Below are 24,608 nucleotides of genomic sequence, written 5' to 3'. Positions count from 1 at the left end.
AGTGCAGGAACTAAGCTATGAGTAAATTTGCCTCATGTTTTCGCAGGTTTTTCCAGGATTTTCCAGGGAAAAATTCCCGAATTTGAGAAAAGTAAAGATTGGATTCACTCAGTCTATTGGTACTACTCCGAGACTGAATAAAATGTTCGTCAATTTCCTCATTTTCCGGCAGATTTTTTAGGACAAATTTTACTCATCGCTGAGTCCCTGCACTTTTGGCGATTATGAGTGAACTAAACTCAAATTTGGGTCGTGAATATTCGAGAAGTTTTTCCTGGAAAATCGAGGACAATTTTACTCACTTTGTGAGTAAATCCACTTAAATAGAGTTTCAGTCACTCGAATTCGCAAAAACGTTAGTTTATCCTAGTCGATTTTCTTCATATTGGAGCACACGGCCAATCATAACGCTCAGTGCCTGAATTCAATTGACCCAAAGCATTTTCTTTCCATACGAAATTTACTCATATTTGACAAAAACCTGCAGTTTAGTGCCAACATTTCAAATGGGCGTAATTGATTTTGTAAACAATAGCTTTAGTCGTCGATTTCTCGCAAATAAAAGCCCACCCCTCTAGATTACAAATACTAGCTGGTACAGGAAACATCCCTCTACGTGCTGGTGTCATTCATTTTCATGAGTGAGCTTTCATTCACGAGAAATCGACTTCTAAAGCCATTGTTTACAAATGCAATTACGCCCCTTTGAAATGTTGGCACTGAGTTGCTCATGCTATGAGTTCCTGCAAGTTTTCCCAAATATGATTAATTTTCATATGGAAAGAAAATGCTCTGAGTCAATTGAATTCAGTCGCTGAGTCGTTCTGATTGGCCGTGCAGATTTTTTACGAAAAGCGAGGTGGTGGCCTACTGAAGTCCTATTAGATTGGGTCGTATGTAACATTTTTGTCTATAATAGAAATAGTAATAATTAAAGAAACGAGGTGTTCTGTTTTCGTCAAGGGGGGAGGTGGCTGTCAAATACGAACAATCGTCGCCTACCTCGCATAACTGGTTCCAAACGTAAACAAGCCATAAGAAACCTACAGCGCTTGTTTACGTTTGGAACCAGTTTCATACAAGAATGATCAGTAGGCTGATTTGACAGCACGTACCCCCCTCCCCCCCCCAGGTTTTCGTATGTACAGTTATTACGCTTCTGTCTAATTTGTTACATACGACCAAGGTGACTACATATAGGTGTTCTAATGTGTCAAATTCATGATTCAGCCATGTTGGATTTTTGTATGGGACAGCGACCGAGTTTGTTTACAATTTGCTCTAAAACCGCACTTTTCCCCCCCGCGACCTCCTCGCCTATATAGTGACAAAGCTGTATCACCATTTATATACCCACCATGCATACGACGATTGACCTGGGAGGGGATGTGCTGTCAAATCAGCCTACTGATCATCTTGTATGAAACTGGTTCGTAGGTTTCTTATGGCTTGTTTACGTTTGGAACCAGTTATGCGAGGTAGGCGACGATTGTTCGTATTTGACAGCCACCTCCCCCCCCCCCCCCCTTGCGATTGACACCTTCATAAAAGTTACACGGCGAATGAGAACGTCCCAAATTTGAGTTTACTTCACTCATAATCGCCAAAAGTGCAGGAACTCAGCGATTAGTAAATTTGCCTCATGTTTTTCCAGGGAAAAATCCTGAATTTGAGAAAAGTAAAGATTGGATTCACTCAGTCTATTGGTACTACTCCGAGACTGAATAAAATTTTCGTTTATTTCCTCATTTTCCGGCAGATTTTTTAGGTTTTCCACAGGAAGCCATGAGACAAATTTAACTCCTCGCTGCGTTCCTGCACTTTTGGCGATTATGAGTGAACTAAACTCAAATTTGGGTCGTTCTCATTCGCCGTGTAGGTGTTGCTAACACGCTTTCGCATATCGTACCAATACAAGCAAATCAAATCAAGCTGAACATTGCATTAGGTCCTAAGTAACATGGACAGATTCTCTTCGTCAACTTTCTCTTTGTATTCCTACGGCCATGTAAATATATTCTCAGGTATTTTCGGCACACAGATCGATAAAAGAAGCTTTTATCTAGCACCTAATATGACAAACACAACAAGAAACAGTTATGTGCTAAAGTTATTAACGAAAGAGAAAGTCGACGAAAAGAATCGATCAATGTTACTTAGCTGCCGCTATTCGCATAACAGTCCTATGTAGATAGGAAATCCATAGGACATGGGAATGTTATGCGAATAGCGGCAGTTAGGACCTAATACAATTCAAGTTCAGCTTGAAATGGAGTCACGTGACTCGCAGAATAAGGGGGAATGATAAAACTGCAGCACCACCACCACCCACCATGGTGTCCTTTGCCGAAAGAATCAAGTATAATTATTGTCATCCGCAAATCTTAGAAATATTGCTTTAAAGTAATTTATTACCAATATCCGTAATGAATATTACACGTCACATTAAGATAGAAAGTGAAACTACTACTTGTTGCTTTCGTAAGCACACGTTCATTTTCATTGGTTCTTCTTCTTCTTTATTCCGAACCACTTCCGGACCGTTGTTCGCTTCCGGAACGACTTCCCGAGCGACTACGCGATCCTCCCTTGCTGGAAGCTGGTGTTCCTGAACGGCTTCTTGAGCCGGAACGCGATCTCGACCCAGCTGACTGCGAGCGGGATCCAGATCTGGAACGGGACCGAGACTTTGATTTCGAACGGGAACGCGACTTGGACGCCGATCGGCTTCGCGAGCCCGATCGCGATCTTGATCCAGCCGAGCGGGAACCACTGCGACTACGGCTGCCGGATTTCGAGCGACTGCGGCTCCGCGAGCGACTCTGGCGGCTGCCCGAACGTGACCGACTACGCGATACGGAACGGGACCGCGATCCAGACCGTGAGCGTGAGCCCGAACGGGATCGTTCGGATCCACTGCGAGAACGGGATCTGGAACGGCTTCTTGCATCTTCGTCCTTATCCTCTTCGCCTTCCTCGACCTTTTTCTCGTCTTCGTCTTGAGTTTCTTGAATCTCTTCTTCCATGTCCTCCTCTTCTTCCTCTTCCTCCTCGACATCTTCGTCGTCCTCTTCGCCTGGTGGTTCCAACTGGCGTTCGCGGTAACGTTGCATACGATGTTCAGAAGCATTCAACGGACGATGTTTGACCACCAGTTTGGTATTGTTCGGCTGCTGTCCTGCCTTCTGCCGACGCTTGCTCAGCCGTACACGTGTCTCCAGCTCATTGTAGTACATTCCATCCTGACGAAGAACCAGAAAGTAGTTCTCCTCGTAACCCTTGGAAGCCTTACTCTTGACGTTCCAGTTGTATTCGCGAGCCATCTTGTACTCGTACTCCTCTTCATCCTCGTAGAGGACCTCATTAACCAAATCGCGACGTCTCTTCTCCAGTGTTTCCTCCTGGGGCAAGAAGTATGCCACAAACTGTTCACCACTTTCGTCCATAACACCACGGATCATAGCCTGAGACATTTCCTCCAACTGCGCCGGAACGTTCTTTCCTGCCGGGGCTGGATCGAAATCGAAAATAACCTGAGCACAAGGATACTTCCAGTTGGCAAAGTCCGGAAACACCGGTAGAACCTCCACCGCAGTAACTCCCGGCTTGCTGTAGTGAGTGGTGATGTCCTTCTTATTGTCTTCGAACGTATTCTCAATAGCCTTAATCTGTGCTTCCCTGTCCATGTAGAGCGTCTCTTCCCTCAAACTCTTCTTCACGTTGAAACCAACCTTCGCTTCGACCTTCTCCATCGTTTGCGGCTGGAAGCGGGTCTGTTCCGTCGAAATATATTCCGACTTTCGCAACCACGAAACCGACTTGGCATGCCGACTACTACGCAGCGAATCTTGTGGCGTATGGATGTCTTCCTCCAGCAGCTTCTCATCGGCCGGATCCAACTGAGCCAGGTGATCGATTTGATACAGATCCCGGTTGATCAAGTCAATCGTTACTCCCAGATCGTGCTCGGTCAACACTTCATACCGATAGTTCCGCTCCAGCGACGTCGGCTTGTACTGGATGAAACGATCATTCTCGAACGGATACGTTATAAACTTCAGATCGAACGGAATATCCGGCAGCGTATTGCAGTATTTTACCCTGCTGATCAGCTCGGACCTAGCGAAAGCAAATGGGCGAAAGAAAAAAAAAATTGAACTCCAGTAGTTAAATTCTGCACCGCACTAACAACCACTTACCTTCTTTCCTGCGGACGAGCCACGGCGCCGCGTTTGTCGGCCGCATTTGTGCCGTTTTGGATAGTTGGTGCCATTGTGCCCGGTTTCTCACCAACCTCGGTTACATTTACACCAAATTTGCACGGGATTGGAAGCGAAATTCACGGAAAATTATTTACGACGCGTGATGGCGATTTTTGCTTGCGTTTGTTTTTACATCCGCGACCGAGCAAGTCCGTCATTTGACGTTGCTACAGTAGGGGCTGGATGAAAAGGGCAACTCACCTAAATGGCTGCGTACGGTATGTTTATGCTACACAGCAAAAAAAAATGTAATATCGATCAATGTAATTCAAGCTGATGTATGAATAATAATGATGTAATAGCAAAAAGCAGATACAATATTAAAAAAAAAAAAGTTGTTGAATATTACATCCAAACTGCTGCAACCAGGTCAATCCATCGGTTGTGTAATATAACGTTGTACGATGTACATCGATTTTGCGAACAAAATTACATCCATTGATGTAATATTGTATCTGCTTTTTGCTATTACATCATTATTTCAGTGCTAACATTTGAAAACGGCACAAAAGCCATTTGTAAACAAATGGTTTGTGGGTCCTTCACTCGCTACTTGAAGTACACCCACGCGACACAACAGCAACATCGGGTAGGGGAAATTTTCCCCTTCCTGACGATGCTGTTGGTTTGCGTGGGCGTTCTTCGGGTAGCGAGTAAAGGGCCCACAAACCATTTGTTTACAAATGGCTTTTGCGCCGTTTTCAAATGTTAGCACTGATTTCATACATCAGCTTGAATTAATCGATCGATATTACATTTTTTTTTTTTGCTGTGTACTGTTTACGTGGACTTAAACGCCGTCCAGACTGGAGAGTTATAACATGTTATAACGGTTGTCAAATAATTGCAACACAGAAACCACCATCAAGATAGCCCTATAACATGTTATAACTCTGTAGTCTGAACGTACTATTAGTCGATTTTTTCTTGGGAGATTTTCTCAATAATTTTTCAGACTGCAGTGAGATGTAAGCCGCATTTCTGCATTGTCCACGAGCAGCATTTTTTCACCGCACTGTTCCTCGACAATTTTCAAGTAAAAATTCGGAAATTTTAAAACATTTTTTTTTTTTTTGAAAAAACGATTAAGTGCCTGTAAACAGTACCACTGAACTGTGAAAAATATTCAGCCGATGTACACTCAATGAGCTGGATTACCGAGGTGAAGAAATCGGTTAAGTTGTGTGAGTAAAACCCCTGTACGATACAAGCAATTAGTGACGTCACTCAAGGGGTAAGTCACTCACAGCACATTGTGCAAAATTAGATTTGGTACAACTTGGGCACATACATCGGCACACCTTTGGCCCACCTTCGGCACAATCTCGTAGGCATTGAATTGTTGTAAATAAAATAAGAGCACTGCAGGACAACTGTCATTGAAGTTAACATTATGTATTCGTGTGTATTCGTGCGATTACGGCTGTCGAAGAGATTTTCGAGTTCAATGAACCAACTGGACGTTTTGCAAATCGGATTAGGTCTGTGTTAAATTAACTTTAATTTTATTCATTAAGACTAAATTGTTAGATGGATTATTTTAAATACAAATAGAAATACAAACACAAATACAAATTACATGCTGATTGACTGTATATTCAGGAACATCCTATAATTGGATATACCAGAGGAACTCAGACCAGCAGTTCACTTCTCGGTTCACCATTACCATTACACACAAAAAACAAAAATTTTATCAATAAAAATCATGCGTTTTCAAAATAAAAGTTTCCCAGCTTTGATAGTTTTAACCATGAAAGTTTTTAAAACAAAAGTATTTGGTTTGGTTTGAAAGTGTATTTTTCACTTTTGACTTGTACTTTTAAAAGCGCATATTTTAAAATGAAAATTGTTTAACTGTCAAAAATACCTTGTCATAGCAACGTTTTTGGCAGCACTGGCAGCATTTGCCGCTAAATTTAACCTTAACGTCAAAAGTCGCAAATCATGTTCCTTGTGTGGAATGAAACTGAAAATCAACATTAAATCCGCTGGATATTTCAGGCAATATTTTTACTATTGTCGGCGAGATTGTCGGTTACGGAATCCATTGTGACATCATTAGTTAAAATTGTAAGTATTTAATTATCAATGTTATTGTGTGAAGTTATTTAGATTTTTTTTCAGACGATGATATCTACCAATGAATAAATCCAAATCAACCCAAGAATCAACAGTCAGCCGAAAAAATCCACCTGCAACTTTGTGATATCGCAATACGATGACAACGATTTTCTACTCACTGAAAACCTGCGGATGATGTCTTCCGAAACCCAGCATAATTAATATATTTGTATTCATGTGGATAGTAGTAATAAATATAGTTGTAGTCCTTTATTAATTTATGAAACATTTGTTACTACCGATTGAATAAATATTTATTAGAATTTAAAATGAAAATTAATATTGCAATGTTGAAAATGCTTGTATTTTAATTGAAAATATTTTTATTATAGATTCAAAACGGCACATGTTATTACAACTTTACCAAACTTTCATGACAAAAGTTTGATTTGATACAAAAATAATCCACTTTTAATTATAATACTATCATGTTTTTCATTTGACAGTTCTACAATTCGTTTTGAAAGTTTCAACTTTTAAAAGTAGCATGCGAGGAGCTTTTGAATTGACAGTTAGCTGATTTTTGTTTTGAAAGCTAACCGCTTTCTACCAAAAAGAACCAATGCAAACTTTCAATTCTACCAATGGTATTTTTAATTTTAGCAACGGTTTTTCTTTGTGTGTACCCATTACTTAGCGGTTCCGATATCTGGTCTGGCTTCTGCCGGTGGAGCTCTACACAGCAAAAAAAAAATGTAATATCGATCAATGTAATTCAAGCTGATGTACGAAATAATGATGTAATAGCAAAAAGCAGATACAATATTACATCAATGGATGTAATTTTGTTCGCAAAATCGATGTACATCGTACAACGTTATATTACACAACCGATGGATTGACCTGGTTGCAGCAGTTTGGATGTAATATTCAACAACTTTTTTTTCTGTGTACTGAGGTACGCATCTAAGCTGAAAGCACCGACGCCAATATCAGCCAGATCACGCAGCAAGAAGGCTATCCCATTGCATGTGAGTTCCTATTTGATGCCTCCCTCCGGTATGCGAGCAGATTCCAGCCCCTGTCCAGCACAATCTTCGACTGCCCAGAGCCAATCGCCTCTGGCCAACATTTTGCCAAGAGATGATTATTCATCACTTATCACGCGACACCCGACTTTCGGAAGCCCCAATGGAATCCAATGGAATATGAATGGCTTCTATAATAACTTTTCGGTCCTTGAAATTCTTGTGCGCGACAGCAAGCTCACCATTTGGACCTAAATACGAAATGTAGGTTCTAGAGTGAGCTCAAGAGAAAGAGGCAATTAATCAGACCCCATTAGTACCCTTAATTCAAATAATGCTGCAACTCACACAACAAACTACAGAAGCCATACTCATCATTCTCTACAGTCGGTCTCCAACAATGTTTCCCACCGGTTCCAGCTCTTTCTAGGCTAGGTTTATGGTCTGCCTTTGAGGGCATTATAAAACCCTAAAACACAGGACCTTTATTATACTAATAACACAAAACACCAAAATTTTGCACACCCGCCACCTCCCCCGTCATCCTCAATCCAATTTACTCTTGCGATTCAAACCAAAACATTCAAGGTGTCAGAAATACCGGGTTGCCGGGATGGTTATTTTACAAAAAATCGAAGTTTGCTCTATGACCGGCACAATCGGCACACCGACAAAAAAGATGATCCAAGATTAGTGTGTGGATTGACCTACCTCTTGACGTCACTGTAGTAGATGGGATGAACTCGTTAAAAAAATGCTTGTTTTATTGGTGTTCACAATCCAGAATATTAATGAACATATCGAGCCGCTGAGTGCTCGATCACACAGTTAATGAAGCGAAAATAAAGTTACAATGTTGTTCAGTACATGTTGTACTTCTATCGATGATTGCACTGCTCTATTAAGTAAAAACGGGAACATGCGATGCAACAGAGAATTCGTGTGGCGGAAAATACGAAGCAAAACGGAACATAGAAACCCGAGAGAGGTATTTGTTTCGGGTTGTTCGTCTCGTTTGTGGGGTGTGACGTAAGAGCGTATGAGAGTGCGATGACTTATAAGAAATAAAGTGGGAGAGACAAAGATAGCAAAAGTAAATTATTGGGCTGAACTATATCCTCGACTATATCGTTGGGTCTTGTTCCTTTTTTGACACCAATAAACGAGTGCAAGTGAGAGGCTCTCAACTCAAAACGAAGTAAAAACAACTCAAATTTTGGGAAGTATTTTTTTTCTCCGTGAGGGTATTCACTCGGGTATTCATTGGATGAAGAAAAAAAAACGTAACAAAGGACTTGGCTCAAACGGTCAGTTCAAAACAGAATATAGTCCATTATGTGCGCACGAGTAGTGATGATCCGAAGTGAGGATAAAGGCTGGCGCACAATGTATAAGTTTCCGGGGTTTTTGACTGATAATGCATGGGATAACTGTCAAAAAACCTGAAAACTTATCCATTGTGCGTCGGCCTTAACAATAACAAACTATTTTTTTTTGCTGAAGCTAAAGTGAGTATACACAGCAAAAAAAATGTAATATCGATCAATGTACTTCAAACTGATGTATGAAATAATGATGTAATAGCAAAAAGCAGATACAATATTACATCAATGGATGTAATTTTGTTTGCAAAATCGATGTACATCGTACAACGTTATATTACACAACCGATGGATTGACCTGGTTGCAGCAGTTTGGATGTAATATTCAACAACTTTTTTTTCTGTGTAGCGGAAATGGAATGGCAGCGGCAGCGGAAAAACCCAATCTGAGTAATACCAACCGGTGGAAACTAACGATTTTAAATTGGCTTACTGCTTTACCAACCGGTGGGAACAAATATTATAAATTGGCTCACTACTTGACTAGCCTATTGGTCCCAAGTAAATCGATTAACGTATCCCATTCTAGTCGAAATTTTAGCACTACACTATGTTTGTTTTGATTCGCTATGAAAGTTTGACAAATAAAATGAGGGGTTCGTGGATTTTCCAATGTCTCGAGGGGTGCATCGATTGGCTTGGGACCGAAGATAGTACCAGAGCTGAGAAAAAAATTTGAGCCCGTTTCTTCGGGACCTTCTGGTCTTAGGCCACGGGCAGGGTAGACGCGATTCGTAGACGCGACGTGACCAATTCAAACGAATCTTATTATTTATTATTATTCCTGAAAATACTAAAAAGACAAATTTTTATCACAAGTTATTATTTCGAAGTTATTCTATCATGACTACTGCCTAGCGAATCAAAACAAACATAGTGTAGTACAAGAATTTCGACTAGAATGGGGTACGCTTATAGATGTACTTGGGACCAGGCTATTGGTCAAGTAGCGAACCTATTTTAAATCGTTAGTTTCCACCGGTTGATATTATTCTTTTAAAATATTAATATATAATCAGGAAAGATTGAAGTTCATCCTAAAATGATTAAAATAGAATCAAAATTGATTACAATTTATTCAAACACGATAACTTTCAGTTGAATCAACCATGATTAAACAGTGTTTAATATCAGATGTTTTTTTAACAAGAAATTATTAATTTTTAATCATCCGATATGGTTGAACCAACAATCAATACGAAACTAACGATTTTAAATTGGCTCACCACTTTAGTAGCCTATTGGTCCCAAGCAAACGATTAACGTACCCTATTCTAGTTGAAATTCTAATACTACACTATGTTTGTTTTGATTCGCTATGAAAGTTTGACAGATAACATCAGGGGTGTGTGGATTCATGCAGAACATGCAGGGGTGAGTGAAATAGCTTGGGACTGCTTGGGACCGTTGTTCTGGTACTGAGTGAGCCAAAAATAATAATGATTTTCTTCGGGACCCAGTGGTCTTAGAGTTACCTCTATGGTTGAACCGTTGAACTTAGTTTAATGTCAAATAGATTAAATTTTAATCAAAATGAGAATAGTTTAATTTATCAGTGTATATTAGGGGTAATCCATCGACTTTTTTTTTATATTAATCGATAAGATCGATGAATCGTGAAGCTCTCACACATCCCTAATTCTGTTGATTACGTCAGGACGCAGCCAGCGTTGCCGGCTGCTCTCATTTTGTTTGTCGTTGTCCTGGCAGTTTATTAATATTCCACAAACAATAAATTCAGGATCAAAAGTACAATTAAAATGAATGGTGATAAAAGTCAAGATAAAAATGCTATTAAAACTTGCGTTGTCGATGGATGCGTTGCCAACTCGAAAACGTGTCCATATCTTTTCTTTTTGAAAGTTCCTCAAAACCCGGAACGGAAAACCGAATGGTGCGATGCTATGGGCATCGCACTTCAGAAGGGCCGAGTCTATTGCTGTACGCGGCATTTCGACATCCCCGGAGACTTTGATGGGGACGCGCCTTCGGACAAATCGAGCGGAATCCGATTGAAGCTAAAAAATCACATCTTGCCTCATAAGGACATTCCGAATCAATGTGAGTATCTATTGCCGTTTTTTTTTTAGGGCCATGCTTGTCACAGAAACGAATTTCCACTCGCTTTTGCTGCAACCCTATCTAGTAGGGTAAGTGTGCCAGTTTTTGGCCTCAGGGCCTAAATCTGTATTGTTTATTGATAGGGGAAATGGATCTAAGATTGGACCCATCGCTAAAAGTCAACTATTTATCAATTTTATCTAGATGAACGCTTCATGGATATTTTTGGTCGCTATTAAAAATTTAGTCGATTGCTGAATTATGTATGGGCCCAAATGATGGGTATTTAGGCCGACATTACATCCATTTCCCCTATATGGTACAGTTTATGTTCTAACCTTGTATTGAAATTTAAAATAGGCCAAAAACTGGCACACTTACCCTATGTACATAACATAAAATACGCTCGTTCTTGAATTGGGCAAAAATTTATCAACAAGTAAAAGCAGTTGATTTACAAAACGCTGTACATGCCAAGAATGACATAACGATAGGATAGTGCATAGAATTCTAATTAAACCTTTAATAAATGTTACGGTATTATATTGTAGACGCAACCAGGAACATTTATCGACTGTTTGAAATCATGAAAACCATGGGAAAAATCGAAAAGCCCAATCGATATTTGCTTCCAGCGATTGAACAAGATCTTAAGATTAAAGTGCCATTGAATATCAAACCGGCAACGATGAATGAGATATCGGATTATGTTATCGATAAAATCAAAGAGTACTTCAATTCAAACGATCCAAAGTCCAAATATCAGCTGGTGCAGTTATTGAAGAGCCACCGAGATAAAATTGCTGAGATTGCTAACAAAAAAGTCATGAAAGGTTCTCTGCAAGGTGCAGTGATGCTGAGAACTGTCCAACCATTCCTTCAATACGATGCCAATGGAAATTTGGATTTACCAATCGGGCACAAAGAATTGGAACAATTATATTTCGAGTTGGAATCGAATCAACTAAATGCTTTTTACCGTCCTCCAAAGAATGAAGCTCCTGGCACCAGTTCAGATGACAGTTTTAAGGATCTACCTTTTTTGCCTGGAATACGATTGAACTTGACCCTTCCCTTCTTGGAGTTATCGAGAGAAGTGGCATTAAATTCGGAAAAGTACATCGTTAATGTAAGAAGCATTCCAAGAGCTAATGATGGTAAACCGAATGGTCTGGAGTGGTTTCAAAAAGTAGATAAGCCTTACAGGTTGAAATCTTCAAAGGTTGGTCAATACGTCACGTTGGAGTATGTGGACATTTTGATAAACCTTTTCGAAACATACGAATTCATGATGAGCCAACGCCAACGATCCACATTGATATTCCTACTTCAGCAAACAAGAAAGGATTTGTCAGAATATGAAATGAAGGAGCTTCAAATCACGTACAGTTGCTTTTTGTCTAGTTACAAGTACTACCGAATCATAAACGAAGACATCGCTCAGGAACTCGGAGATGAGGAAATGTACATGTTTGTTAAGGAAGTTATTAACCCTGAACTAAATCTCCAGCTGATAAGCGCAATCGATACCAATACGGCAAGCATCGAAACAATTGATCGCTACTTCCGACCGATCCTTGGCTACGTCAATGCGGAAGCCGGGTTTACTGATGGGGAACCGTACCTGAAATTCGCGGAACAGCTGAAGAAGGCAATTACTTACACGTGTCAGGAGTGCAACACGACGTTCGATTCGCCACTTTCTCACATCACCGTCAAGGAGCATCGACTTTGCAGCACCAAAAAGTGGAAATGTGTTCACTGCAAGGCGGCCTTTTCAGAAACAAAGCTTGCCACTGACATGTGGACTCACAATTGCTGCTAATAAATTTTGAAATAAACTTTGCTCATAAATCAACTATCTATCTTATTGATTCAATGGTCACATGTCCTCTCAAAATTAGCCGTTTCTTCGAACGAAGAAATTCCTAATAAGTCTGATTAAAATTTTAAATTTCTGCTGCGAATTAAAAACCTTACTTAAATCGAACTATGATCACATGTTTCGCTTGTAAGGTTCAAGAAGTGGATGCATTTGTTTAACACAAAATCTGTCAATTTCTCATTCTGAGCGTCACAATCAACGATTTTTTTTATCGCCGAGCGAATGAGTTGGAAATTATAAAATCACTGATTTCGACTCTCATGAAGCGAAATTAACAGGTTTTTATGCGAAATGAGTATTTGCAACCTTGCCCTAAATTTCAAATACCCATCGTCAAATCCGGCATCCCTGCTTGCAAAGAACAACCCAGTAAGTGGGGAAAGAGGACACCCTCTATCCACAAACACCAATGGATGGTTAACAGCTACGGGAGTACCCAAGGACACCATATTCAGAATATTATTGTGGGGAAGGACGTTTTTCCGTCAGAAACAAATAAATGCACAAATTACATTCTATCATTTATGATGGTGGTCTTTTATTTAGGTATTGCAATCCAACAACAAAAGAAAATTCTGATTGAGTTCAATACAATGGAGATGATGTAAATTCCTGATGATTCAATTATCCGCCTCCGGTTTATTCTTCTCCGCATTAACCGACGGACGCACGAACACATCCTTGCGGAATCTGTTCCGAGTACGTCGGGCGCCTCTGATCCGCTGGCGAATAAGTTGAGTTTCGGTTTTCTGCCGTTTCGGTTTCGGTTCCGGTTCCAAGTCCTTGTTCTGCACCACCACCTTGGGGACGACATTCTTCTGTGGAGGCAATTTGGGCTGTGGTGGCAATTTAGGCTGAAAATTTTACGAAACTTTAACCGTAGCTTTCAAGCAGTTAGTTACTACGAAAAGAAGAACTCACTGGAGCGGGCTTGCCTTCGTTGATTTTGGTCTTGATACACATCAACTGATACTCCAGTGATTTTGCCTCTCTTATAAGCTGACGTCTGCTCTTCGACGGCGAACCATAGTTGAAATCATCGTGTCTGCGTTTGAAGGTGTCCTAAATGTCAAAATGATAGATGAGAAAAGGGGACTGCACTCACTTACAAAACTCAAACTTACTCTAACGTTAGGATTGTACGAACTCCTCTGACGCCAGTTTTCTTGACGGCGTTGTTCGATTACAATTTCTTCCACCTCCGCTTTCTCCCACGGCCGCAGCATCTCCGGAATAACTCCATGCTTGATAGACAACAACAGTTTGTATACCAGTCGCGTTCGCATAAACCTGGGATTCTCGGCAATCTCCTTGGTAAGTTGCTGCTCGATGTTCCCTTCAACGAATCGCTGCTTGGGAACAGGTCTGGTAATCGTAAATAGTTGCACACGATTATCCTTTGGGAATCTCACAGGCCACGGTGTTCGAGTGAATTGCACCAGGACGTTATCGAAATCCTGCTTGCTGATGCAAATGATTTTCCCATAGCAACTCAAATATTTTTCCAAGTTACTCTCCGTCTCGAGCTTATCTTCTGCTTTCCTGTGCTTGAACCGATAGGATTTGAACTTCTTGTTCGGAAACGTCGGAAACATAGCCGTTGTACGACCGCAGTACACGTTCAACCTGTGCCCATAGTACAGATCACGATGACACCATTTGATGGCTCTGGTTGCATCCTTCTTGCTGCAAAAATATACCAACATATCGTAAAACCCAACCCGTTTCTGATATTCCTCGAAAAACGAATCCTTCAAACGATAGACCATAAAAGTTGGTAAGCCCTTCGAAGCGAAATACTTGTGAACCGCATGAGAACAATTGTAATCCGAATCGAACTTCTTGAACAAACGGAAGTTTCCAACATAAACCGGCCAGTACGCGGCTAGCGGCCAATTCGGTTTGCAACGTGGATCCAGCTCCGTTGGTTGGAGCTCTTTATCGGTATACGTTCTCGATGCCAGACGCTCCAATGGGCAATCCCATTGCATCGATTCTTCATCCTCCTCATCATCATTATCATGTTCCTGCGGTGGATCATCGCCCTCTGATTCAGTAATTTCCGCTTCATCCAGCACAACAAAATCGTTCAAATCTTCCGGGACCGATTCATGATCGTCTTCTTCTTCCGCATCTTCCTTCTTATCTAGTGGAACATCATTCTTCTGACACTGTTCGGGCTCAGCGTCATCTGTAGCAACTTCTTTCCCCTGCTCTAACGGAGTCTCTTCCGGCAGTTTCTGTGGTTCCAGTTCAGCACCGTTAGCAGGGCTTTCCTCTGTAGATTCGCCATTGTGTTCAGTGGAAACGATGTTTTCTTCAACCGGCTTCTGTGATGACATTATGGCGTCTAAAGAAGATAATTTGACGAACTTCCTAACAAAATACATTTGATTACACAAATACTTACTTGCTAGAGTTATTAGCAGCCTTTTCTTAAACAAACTAGTGGAATTAAATAGGAGTTGTGGACCTGAAACTTTTTCTAAAATCTACACAGATGAGAGTTTTTCAGGCTGTGTTCCATTTGGCGAATTTTCACTTAAACTTGACAGATGGAAAATTTCCAAATTAACCTGCTATTCCAGCAGACTTATATCTGACAGACAAGGAATCAATTTTGACACACACCTTCTCGAAAATTGGCCGATCAACAACAGAGGGATTTTCGAACATTATAATTTAGTTTCGAAGTGTCAAATTTAAGTGAAAATTCACGAAATGGACCACAGCCTCAGTTTCTGACAACTTTCATGTTTACACGCCTGCAAAAACACGACAAAATGAAGCCCAATTCTGGAAAATGAAAATTACTCAAAACTGGCTGCGTGCTTTTAGGCACAGTCGATGTTATATGAGTCGATGTTATAATAAGAGTCCCGCCAAGAGAAAATGCTGCGCACGCTATTCTGAATCCATCCAGTGACTGGGTAAATGGCACCCATTCTTGTATCCAGTAAGGAGCTGTCAAAATCTGGGCAAACTAATTTTGTTCTGACGAGTAGAATCTACCATGATTCTGGGTAAATAGTTCTAATCGAAATTTTCTTAACGTTAAAAATGGCGCAGGTAAATCGTTAATCGATTGCTTGGGACCAATACACAGCAAAAAAAAATGTAATATCGATCAACGTAATTCAAGCTGATGTATGAAAAAATGATGTAATAGCAAAAAGCAGATACAATATTACATCAATGGATGTAATTTTGTTCGCAAAATCGATGTACATCGTACAATGTGATATTACACAACCGATGGATTGACCTGGTTGCAGCAGTTTCGATGTAATATTCAACAACTTTTTTTTGCTGTGTAGGCTAGTCAAGTAGGGAACCAATTTAAAATCGTTAGTTTCGTATTGATTGTTGATACTAGGCTAGAGGAGCTACACAACAAAAAAAATGTAATATCGATCAATGTAATTCAAGCTGATGTATGAAATAATGATGTAATATCAAAAAGCAGATACAATATTACAACAATGGATGTAATTTTGTTCGCAAAATCGATGTACATCGTACAGCGTTATATTACACAACCGATGGATTGACCTGGTTGCAGCAGTTTTGATGTAATATTCAACCAGGCTTGCAATTGCTCATTACAGCTAAAATACTATTTTTTCGTAATTATGAAACAATGAGATACTATAATGATAATGTTTATTTGAAAGATGCAAGAAGAGGTGGTAAAGTTTGTGTATGGCATATAAATCTTGTCAATTTTGCTTTCAGAAGGTCACCACTAGTGATTTTATGATAGCTAATTGCTCGCTCATCGCGTTTATCATCGTTACAGCTAATCGCTAGTTGTGATCTTCTGAAAGCAAAATTGACAAGGTTTATATGTCATACACAAACTTTACCACCTCTTCTTGAATCTTACAAATAAAAATTATCATTATAGTATCTCATTGTTTCATAATTACGAAAAATAGCATTTTAGCCTAGGGGAAGTACAACTTGATCTGAAGTAATATTTGGTGTAAAAATTGCTCAAATTGGTAATTATTATAATTTTAAGTATAAATATTAATGATATTAACTGTCAAGCGGACAGCTTCAAAGTAAAAAAAAATAACAGTGTAACTTCAATGACGTTTCACCGTTGTTTTTTATGTTTGCTGCACCTTTCATTTTTGCCTAGATTTTCGTTTTCGATAGATCTGATCGATGTCGACTTCGACTTTTCATGATAAAAACGATACTGTACGTTCCCCCAGCAGCAAATTTTGCCAGTTGCAGGCTCATTGCAAATCGAGTGTAATACGACCATGGAACCATCACTCTGGGACTCCATTTACGGGAGGCGTATAGTCAGTCGATTCCCGTTCCATCGGAAGACAGCACATTGGTTCGCAGACGATGAAGAATTCGTGGAAATTAATGACTATTTTCTGGGACAGAAGTGCGACCGATTATGTGCACTGAGATCAGCTAACAAATAATGCCGAATTTTTTAGAACAAGGAGCGGATTTTGGTGGCGATGGCCAGCAAGATCATCAAAGAATGACTTGCCTCTGGTTTGAAATCCTTTTTTTATTAAACGAATGTCAAATGTACATTTCAAACCAAAAATAGTCAATAACAAAAAAAAAACAGACTAAGTATAAGATTCGCAAATATCACACATATTAAAATATTTAATATTTCCACCATCGATATTGATGCTGATACTTGGACCTGTCCTTCCCCTAGATTTTAGTTGTAATGAGCAATTGGAAGCCTGTATTCAACAACTTTTTTTTCTGTGTAGTCGGGTGAGGTTATGTTTGATAGAGCTATTGCAGCGCTCATGTCATCTAATTTCTATTAAAATGGGTAAAGTTTACCCTTTTATCAAATGTCAACATCTGAGTAACCGAGTTGTGTCGCAATTTACCAAATTTAGCAGCGCGATAGCAGCAACAATCAATACGAAACTAACGATTTTAAATTGGCTCACCACTTAGTAGCCTATTGGTCCCAAGCAAACGATTAACGTACCCTATTCTAGTTGAAATTCTAGTACTACGCAATGTTTGTTTTGATTCGCTATGAAAGTTTGACAGATAAAATGAGGGGTTATTGGTTTTACCTATGTTTCGAGGGGTGATTCGACAAGCTTGGGACCGAAGATAGTACCAGAGGTGAGCCAAAAAGTTGAGCACGTTTCCCAAGTAATCAACAAGCCCGCTAATTCGCCTTTTTGCAATATAAGGCTTATACACGGCTAACATAGGGCATGCTAAGCTTTATATTAGCCGCATATTATCCTTATATTGCAAAAAGGCGAATTAGCGGGCTTGTTGGTTACTTGGGTTCTTCGGGACCTACTTGTCTTAGAGTTACCTCTATGATAGCAGCGCTGGAGAAAGGTTGCTATCAGGGGCCTGGCAACCCTATATCAATCCTACGCGTTTGACAGTAGACAACATCACGGGCCTTATTTAAATACGGCCCGCCTGACGTATACATGGCGGAAAGGGACGGAAAATCGTATTATAAGCAGGAAGACAAGAGCAGATGATAGCATCAAAAACATGGCCGCCAGCCAGGCCCCTGGTTGCTATTCGTAGAAATGTCAAAATGCTCACTACCGGTACGGACAAAGGCGAGTAAATTGATAACCGCGATATCAGCGACCGGTGTGGAGAAGAGTGACTAAACTAAAATGAGAGCGCTGTGCGCTGTTAAAATAGTCGCGCAAATGATAACGACCGTTACGGTTGCTCTTATACGAGTGTGACGTCCAACTCCGTCATTCATTTAAACAGCCGAAGAACGAAAGAGATAACAAATTCACTGGGCCTCACCTGTGTACGCTCATTGATTTTCCATAATGTGAATTATAGAATTGAGCGATCTTCTGAGAAAGATCGAGCTTGACGGATCGATCTTATTATTGACTCCTCATAAAAAAAGATCCGTAGAGGTACAATGAAATGTATTGTAACCATACAATAGAGATTATTGTATTTATAATAAATCGTATTCTCTACAACGATTAATTTACAATTTAATATATTGTTTCTACAATAGAATCTATGGTAAATGCGGTAGTATACAATAGAACAAGGGGGTCGTTATGCATCTTAACCATACGAAAAATCAATTTTTCCCGAACAAACCTGAGCCATTTACCATTAATTGTATTGTTGTTCTATTGTTGAAAACTGGGACGTATTGTACATCTATTGTGATAACAATATGTTAAAATTTCGTGTACTAAGATCGATTGTTGGCAATAGATTTGCTTGTAATTGTATTTTATTTTATAGTAATTGTCGAGGTAATTGTATGGTTATTTTTTCAGGGTCTAGGATCGATCCACTGATTAAATCGGTACCAAAGAATCGATCTTTGGTAGATCGATCTTTGGTAGATAGATCTGCGGTAGATCGATCTTTTGATTTTTATTTTAATACGCTTGTTTACGTTAGTACCCCAAGAAATTCTTTTCTTTAAAATATTCAATTAAATGTTGTCGTGACGGTAAGGAGCAATGAGCACAGGAGGGAGGGAGAACAAACCTTCAAATGGTGCTGTATTCGTACATATCGGAAACGCAAATAGTGACGTCATTGTAGGGAGCGACGCTGATGTTGACGTTATGTTCTTTAAATGTACTACGCAGCCTGTGGTGAGAGTAAATCGTTTTTTTTTTTTCGATTTAAATACACTTAAAAAAATTAAAACCTATTTTTTTAAGATCGAAAGAAGAGATCGATTTTTTCGATCTCTTCGTGGGCAAAGAATCGATCCGAAAAGTCGGAAATCGCGATGAAAAAGATCGATTTTTCAAGGATCGATCCAAGATCACCCAATCCTAATGAATTAGGATCCAAACATCTACAAACCGTCGATGCTTATGGCTTGTTGTCGTTTGGAACCAGTTATGCGAGGTAGGCGATGATTGTTCGTATTTGACAGTCACCTCCCCCGCTTGGCGAACAATCAGCATTGTTTGTGATTTATTTTTCGTCAGAGTAAACGGCAACCAGATTTTTTGCGTTAGCATCGGATGACTTTCATTAAGAAGTGAAAAAAAAAATCATGTCGGTAACGGAGCTTCTGGGAGACAAAAACAATTATAGAACCTGAAAAATGTTTAAACCAGTGCTTGGTATAACCAACAATCAATACGAAACTAACGATTTTAAATTGGCTCACTACTTGACTAGCCTATTGGTCCCAAGCAAACGATTAACGTATCCCATTCTAGTCGAAATTCTAGTACTACGCAATGTTTGTTTTGATTCGCTATGAAAGTTTGACAGATGAAATGAGGGGTTATTCGTTTTTCCTATGTTTCAAGGGGTGAATCCATTAGCTTGAGACAGATAAAATGAGAGATTGGTGGATTTTCCTATATTTCGAGGGGTGCATCTATTAGCTTGGGACCGAAGAGCGTACTAGAGCTGAGCCAAAAAGTTGAGCACGTTATTTCGGGACCTTCTAGTCTTAGAGTTACCTCTATGGTATAACCATAGAGGTAACTCTAAGACCAGAAGGTCCCGAAGAAACATGCTCAACTTTTTGGCTCAGCTCTAGTACGCTCTTCGGTCCCAAGCTAATAGATGCACCCCTCGAAATATAGGAAAATCCACCAATCTCTCATTTTATCTGTCAGACTTTCATAGCGAATCAAAACAAACATAGTTTAGTACTAGAATTTCGACTAGAATGGGGTACGTTAATCGATATGCTTGGGACCAATAGGCTAGTCAAGTAGTGAGCCAATTTTAAATCGTTAGTTTCCACCGGTTGCTACAGCCCAACTAACGGGAGCCCAACTAAAACGTAGCCCACTTAAAAATAGCCCAACGAGCGAAATTCGACCATAGAGGTAACTCTAAGACCACTGGGTCCCGAAGAAAATCATTATTATTTTTGGCTCACTCAGTACCAGAACAACGGTCCCAAGCAGTCCCAAGCTATTTCACTCACCCCTGCATGTTCTGCATGAATCCACACACCCCTGATGTTATCTGTCAAACTTTCATAGCGAATCAAAACAAACATAGTGTAGTAATAGAATTTCAACTAGAATAGGGTACGTTAATCGTTTGCTTGGGACCAATAGGCTACTAAAGTGGTGAGCCAATTTAAAATCGTTAGTTTCGTATTGATTGTTGATTCGACTGTACCAGTAAATAAACATTTTTGATGAATTTACTGACTTATTCATCAAAATGCTGAAATAGATATACTGAAAAACTCAGCAAAAATAAAGGTAAACAAAGGAATTACTGACATAGACAGCAATTTCTTTACTGACTTAAACCGAAGACAACATTTCAAGAAGATTGGCATCTCTTCCATTTTCTCATACAACCGCTATGAGACCGACACAATCACGTCATCTGCCGCTCAAAGGTAAATGCTTCGAACGATTTGACATCAAAGATCACAACCTCAGACGAAGGGTTTGTGTATTTGCTCATTTTTATATGCAGTACTTCCAACAATCAATACGAAACTAACGATTTTAAATTGGCTCACCACTTTAGTAGCCTATTGGTCCCAAGCAAACGATTAACGTACCCTATTCTAGTTGAAATTCTATTACTACACTATGTTTGTTTTGATTCGCTATGAAAGTTTGACAGATAACATCAGGGGTGTGTGGATTCATGCATAACATGCAGGGGTGAGTGAAATAGCTTGGGACTGCTTGGGACCGTTGTTCTGGTACTGAGTGAGCCAAAAATAATAATGATTTTCTTCGGGACCTTCTAGTCTTAGAGTTACCTCTATGGTACTGCCACCTTCGCCCGAGCCCACCCTAATAAACAAATACCATAAACGAACTTTATCCCGAATAGGTAAACTATCCCACAAATGGTTTGGATGATACCCCGAACACGTCGTTAAGCTCTTTTTTATGGTTATTTTTATTAGGGCAGCGCTACTGTATCTTTCGCTTGGATTCTGGAAGAGTTGCCAGACTTCTTGATTTGATGTCTTCGTTTAAACGGTAATTTTTTGACAGTTCCGAGATTCTGTGATTTCCGGAGTTTTCAGTAAAAGTAAAAACTACTGGGTTGATTACTGAAAACTCAGCTGTTAAAAAACCCAGTAAAATTTGACTGACTTCGGTAATCTAAACTCTGTGTGTGTAAAGAGTTTTTCATTTTGTCATTTTTTTATGCATTTCAGTTTTGAGTAGAGTGAAAGAGATAGAACCAAAACATTCTAGTACATTTTGGTGAAAATGGTAGTACAATCCAGTAGTAGTGTTGCCATGTGGTACACTGAAACATTGCAATAGCAGGTTCGTCACCAAAGTTTTCGAGCCGGCGCTCCTAACAAAAGAAACACGAGCAGGACAGTAATTGGACGACACAGTAGCCTAAATTGAGTGTTTCACTTTTAGCGTACTCAATGTTTACATCAGAACGCAGCCATTCCACCGGTGACGAGCTGCCCTTTTCTCCTCCCGAATTGACATTCTGACAGTTCTACCCCAACTAATGTTTGTATACGTTGTGCATTCGGCGTTGGACTTTTATCAGAAGAGCTTCAGTTATCATATTAAGCTTCTGAAAACCCTTACTTACCTATCACTAATCGTTTTTTTTATTTTCCATCGTACTGGAAGAGATTGATTAGCAGCACGCTTAGGAAAAGTACATTTTTACCTTGAACATATTCCATCACAGGTAAGCAACGTTGAAGAAACCTATCTTTTTGCTATTTTCCGCTGCTGCTGGTGTTCGAACATCCTCTAACCATTTTCGATGGTTTCATCTAATGACGTGTAGAACGCCCAAGAGTCAAGAAGGGATCGGAGCTCGTTAGCCTTGCCACAAGATCTGCCGGTAAGTTTTCATTATTTGATGCTTAGAGTAAGCAAACAAAATCGATTTTAACATCGCTGCTCTTTTCCAATAGTATTTCGGATAAAAGTGATTGAAGATTAGCGATCGAGCGTTACGTGTCAATAGAAAAGTTGAATTAGTCACCTACTAAAGTGAAAAAAATTGACTGATAAGAATGCGAGCCTTGATTCTTGTCGGTGGATATGGAACGCGACTGCGTCCGCTAACCCTCAGCACACCGAAGCCGCTGGTAGAATTCGCAAACAAGCCCATTCTGCTGCACCAAATTGAAGCCCTAGTCGAAGCGGGAGTCCATGAGGTAATTCTGGCCGTCTCCTACCGAGCGGAACAGATGGAAGCAGAGCTGAAGCAAAAAGTGGAAAAACTCGGTGTTAAATTGATCTTTTCACACGAGACGGAGCCGCTAGGAACGGCTGGACCGTTAGCACTGGCGAAAGGTATCCTAGCGAAGAGTTCCGAACCTTTCTACGTGCTCAATTCAGACGTCATTTGTGATTTTCCGTTCAAAGAGTTGGAGCAGTTTCACCGAAGTCACGGTAAGGAAGGGACCATCGTTGTAACCAAGGTTGAAGAACCATCGAAATATGGAGTTGTATTGTACTCGGAGGATGGTTGTATCAAAAGCTTTATCGAGAAACCTCAGGAGTTCATTAGCAATAAGATTAACGCAGGGTTGTATATATTGAACCCATCGATACTATCCCGGATTCAATTAAAACCGACCTCAATCGAAAAAGAGATATTTCCAATCATGTCCCGCGAGCAGCAGTTGTATGCATTCGAGTTGAATGGATTCTGGATGGACATCGGCCAGCCGAGAGATTTCCTGACTGGGATGTGCCTATATTTGAATTCTGTCCGCCAGCGCCATCCGGAGATGTTGTACGACGGCCCGGCCGGATATGTTGGCAATGTGTTGATTGATCCGAGTGCAAAAATCGGTGCCGGCTGCCGCATAGGACCCAACGTAACCATCGGTCCGGATGTGATCATCGAGGACGGGGTCTGCATCAAGCGGTGTACGGTTTTGCGGGGCGCCGTAATCAAGTCGCACTCATGGTTGGACAGCTGCATCATAGGGTGGCGCTGTATGGTCGGCCGGTGGGTTCGATTGGAAGGAACCACTGTGCTGGGAGAGGATGTCATCGTGCAGGACGAAATCTACATAAATGGTGGACAGGTGCTACCACACAAGAGCATATCACTGAGCGTTCCCGAACCGCAAATCATCATGTAGATGACATCACCTATCGAAAAGCCATATTGAATTGATGATTGACGACCGAGGACAAATTCGAATAACGGAAACGGGAAGTTTAACTATTCGTTACATTTTCTTTTTCTGGGAAGCATCGTGGCAAAAAAATCCTACTAATATTGCGAGCGGTAAGATAACTACATGTAAATATGTGTGACTATTTTAGATGATTTATTACTGATCTGAACGTCGCAGATCGGGTTGCATTATTTTGTTCTATCGCAAATTTTTGTACAAGAACCAATTTTACAATCGTTATTTTAATTGGAATAGTTTTATTTTTCAAAAAAAGCATTTTATTTTTTGCATTCCAGCCTTTAATGAATAAATATGACGCTGAAAATGTGCCATCATTTTCGTCTCTCGTAGTGAAATATTACCCTACACGCTTAGATAGGATGAAAGCACTTGTTTTTAAAGCCATCGTAAACAAATTCTTTTCACTTTTTTTTTACGCTCACGAAAAAATCTTTCCCTGCGAGCAGGACAGCTTTCTAAAGTGAAGTAAGGTCTTTTCTACAGTGTTGGGAAATATTGCAAAATTTCAGCAAATTAAATTTTCACGAACTTGCCTATTCTGTGAGTCGTGTGACTCTCTGTTACTAGCGATGTGACAGACGTGGTGATTCTACGTACAAATCAAATAGAGAGTTACCTCACTAGTTACAGAGAGTCACACGGCTCGCAGAATAGATCTAACTGTGTCTGAAAAATACATGTCCACAAACCACGAGGGCATTTCTTGTGAGATTTTAATAATCACTCCCTGAAATGTCCACGTGGTTTGTAGACAGCTCCATATCTCATTTTTGAAACCCGTCCTGCACGCACCCATTCGTGAAG

The 24,608-nt window shown here is 40.1% G+C and overlaps 4 protein-coding genes across 4 annotated transcripts; 2 read left to right on the top strand and 2 right to left on the bottom strand.

Annotated features, from left to right (window-relative positions):
- Window positions 1-2,397: 2,397 nt before the first annotated feature.
- Window positions 2,398-4,406, bottom strand: atms (RNA polymerase II-associated factor 1-like protein antimeros). Its single transcript, XM_065235527.1, has 2 exons — window positions 4,200-4,406; window positions 2,398-4,119 (listed from the first exon to the last, which is right to left on the bottom strand). Exons 1-2 carry the CDS (start codon window positions 4,271-4,273, stop codon window positions 2,520-2,522), a joined length of 1,674 nt encoding a protein of 557 aa, XP_065091599.1. The 5' UTR covers window positions 4,274-4,406; the 3' UTR covers window positions 2,398-2,519.
- A 6,013-nt stretch (window positions 4,407-10,419) lies between these two features.
- LOC135712561 (uncharacterized) lies at window positions 10,420-12,645 on the top strand. Its single transcript, XM_065235523.1, has 2 exons — window positions 10,420-10,797; window positions 11,349-12,645. The coding sequence occupies exons 1-2, from the start codon at window positions 10,497-10,499 to the stop codon at window positions 12,620-12,622; spliced, it is 1,575 nt and encodes a 524-aa protein (XP_065091595.1). The 5' UTR covers window positions 10,420-10,496; the 3' UTR covers window positions 12,623-12,645.
- Window positions 12,646-13,221: 576 nt separating this feature from the next.
- LOC135712575 (uncharacterized) lies at window positions 13,222-15,191 on the bottom strand. Its single transcript, XM_065235533.1, has 4 exons — window positions 15,093-15,191; window positions 13,807-15,032; window positions 13,604-13,744; window positions 13,222-13,536 (listed from the first exon to the last, which is right to left on the bottom strand). Exons 2-4 carry the CDS (start codon window positions 15,022-15,024, stop codon window positions 13,303-13,305), a joined length of 1,593 nt encoding a protein of 530 aa, XP_065091605.1. The 5' UTR covers window positions 15,025-15,032; window positions 15,093-15,191; the 3' UTR covers window positions 13,222-13,302.
- A 6,993-nt stretch (window positions 15,192-22,184) lies between these two features.
- Gmppb (GDP-mannose pyrophosphorylase B) lies at window positions 22,185-24,110 on the top strand. Its single transcript, XM_065235532.1, has 3 exons — window positions 22,185-22,327; window positions 22,430-22,486; window positions 22,560-24,110. The coding sequence occupies exon 3, from the start codon at window positions 22,662-22,664 to the stop codon at window positions 23,742-23,744; it is 1,083 nt and encodes a 360-aa protein (XP_065091604.1). The 5' UTR covers window positions 22,185-22,327; window positions 22,430-22,486; window positions 22,560-22,661; the 3' UTR covers window positions 23,745-24,110.
- The last annotated feature ends 498 nt before the right edge of the window (window positions 24,111-24,608 follow it).

This window comes from Ochlerotatus camptorhynchus, unplaced genomic scaffold (genome assembly GCF_037179485.1).
Source record: "Ochlerotatus camptorhynchus isolate MF236.1 unplaced genomic scaffold, CSIRO-AGI_Acam_v1.1 ptg000493l, whole genome shotgun sequence".
NCBI classification, from domain to species: domain Eukaryota; kingdom Metazoa; phylum Arthropoda; class Insecta; order Diptera; family Culicidae; genus Ochlerotatus; species Ochlerotatus camptorhynchus.
The sequence above is the reverse complement of the archived record's forward strand: the minus strand, read 5'-3'. Positions and strand labels throughout refer to the sequence as shown.

Coding starts and splice junctions, on each gene's coding strand:
- Gmppb (XM_065235532.1), top strand. CDS start 22,662: ATGCGAGCCTTGATTCTTGTCGGTGGATATGGAACGCGACTGCGTCCG.
- LOC135712561 (XM_065235523.1), top strand. CDS start 10,497: ATGAATGGTGATAAAAGTCAAGATAAAAATGCTATTAAAACTTGCGTT. Junction 10,798..11,348: donor TAAGGACATTCCGAATCAAT/GTGAGTATCTAT, acceptor ATTATATTGTAG/ACGCAACCAGGAACATTTAT.
- atms (XM_065235527.1), bottom strand. CDS start 4,273: ATGGCACCAACTATCCAAAACGGCACAAATGCGGCCGACAAACGCGGC. Junction 4,120..4,199: donor GCTCGTCCGCAGGAAAGAAG/GTAAGTGGTTGT, acceptor TGCTTTCGCTAG/GTCCGAGCTGATCAGCAGGG.
- LOC135712575 (XM_065235533.1), bottom strand. CDS start 15,024: ATGTCATCACAGAAGCCGGTTGAAGAAAACATCGTTTCCACTGAACAC. Junction 13,745..13,806: donor CGTACAATCCTAACGTTAGA/GTAAGTTTGAGT, acceptor TTTGACATTTAG/GACACCTTCAAACGCAGACA. Junction 13,537..13,603: donor ACGAAGGCAAGCCCGCTCCA/GTGAGTTCTTCT, acceptor TAAAATTTTCAG/CCTAAATTGCCACCACAGCC.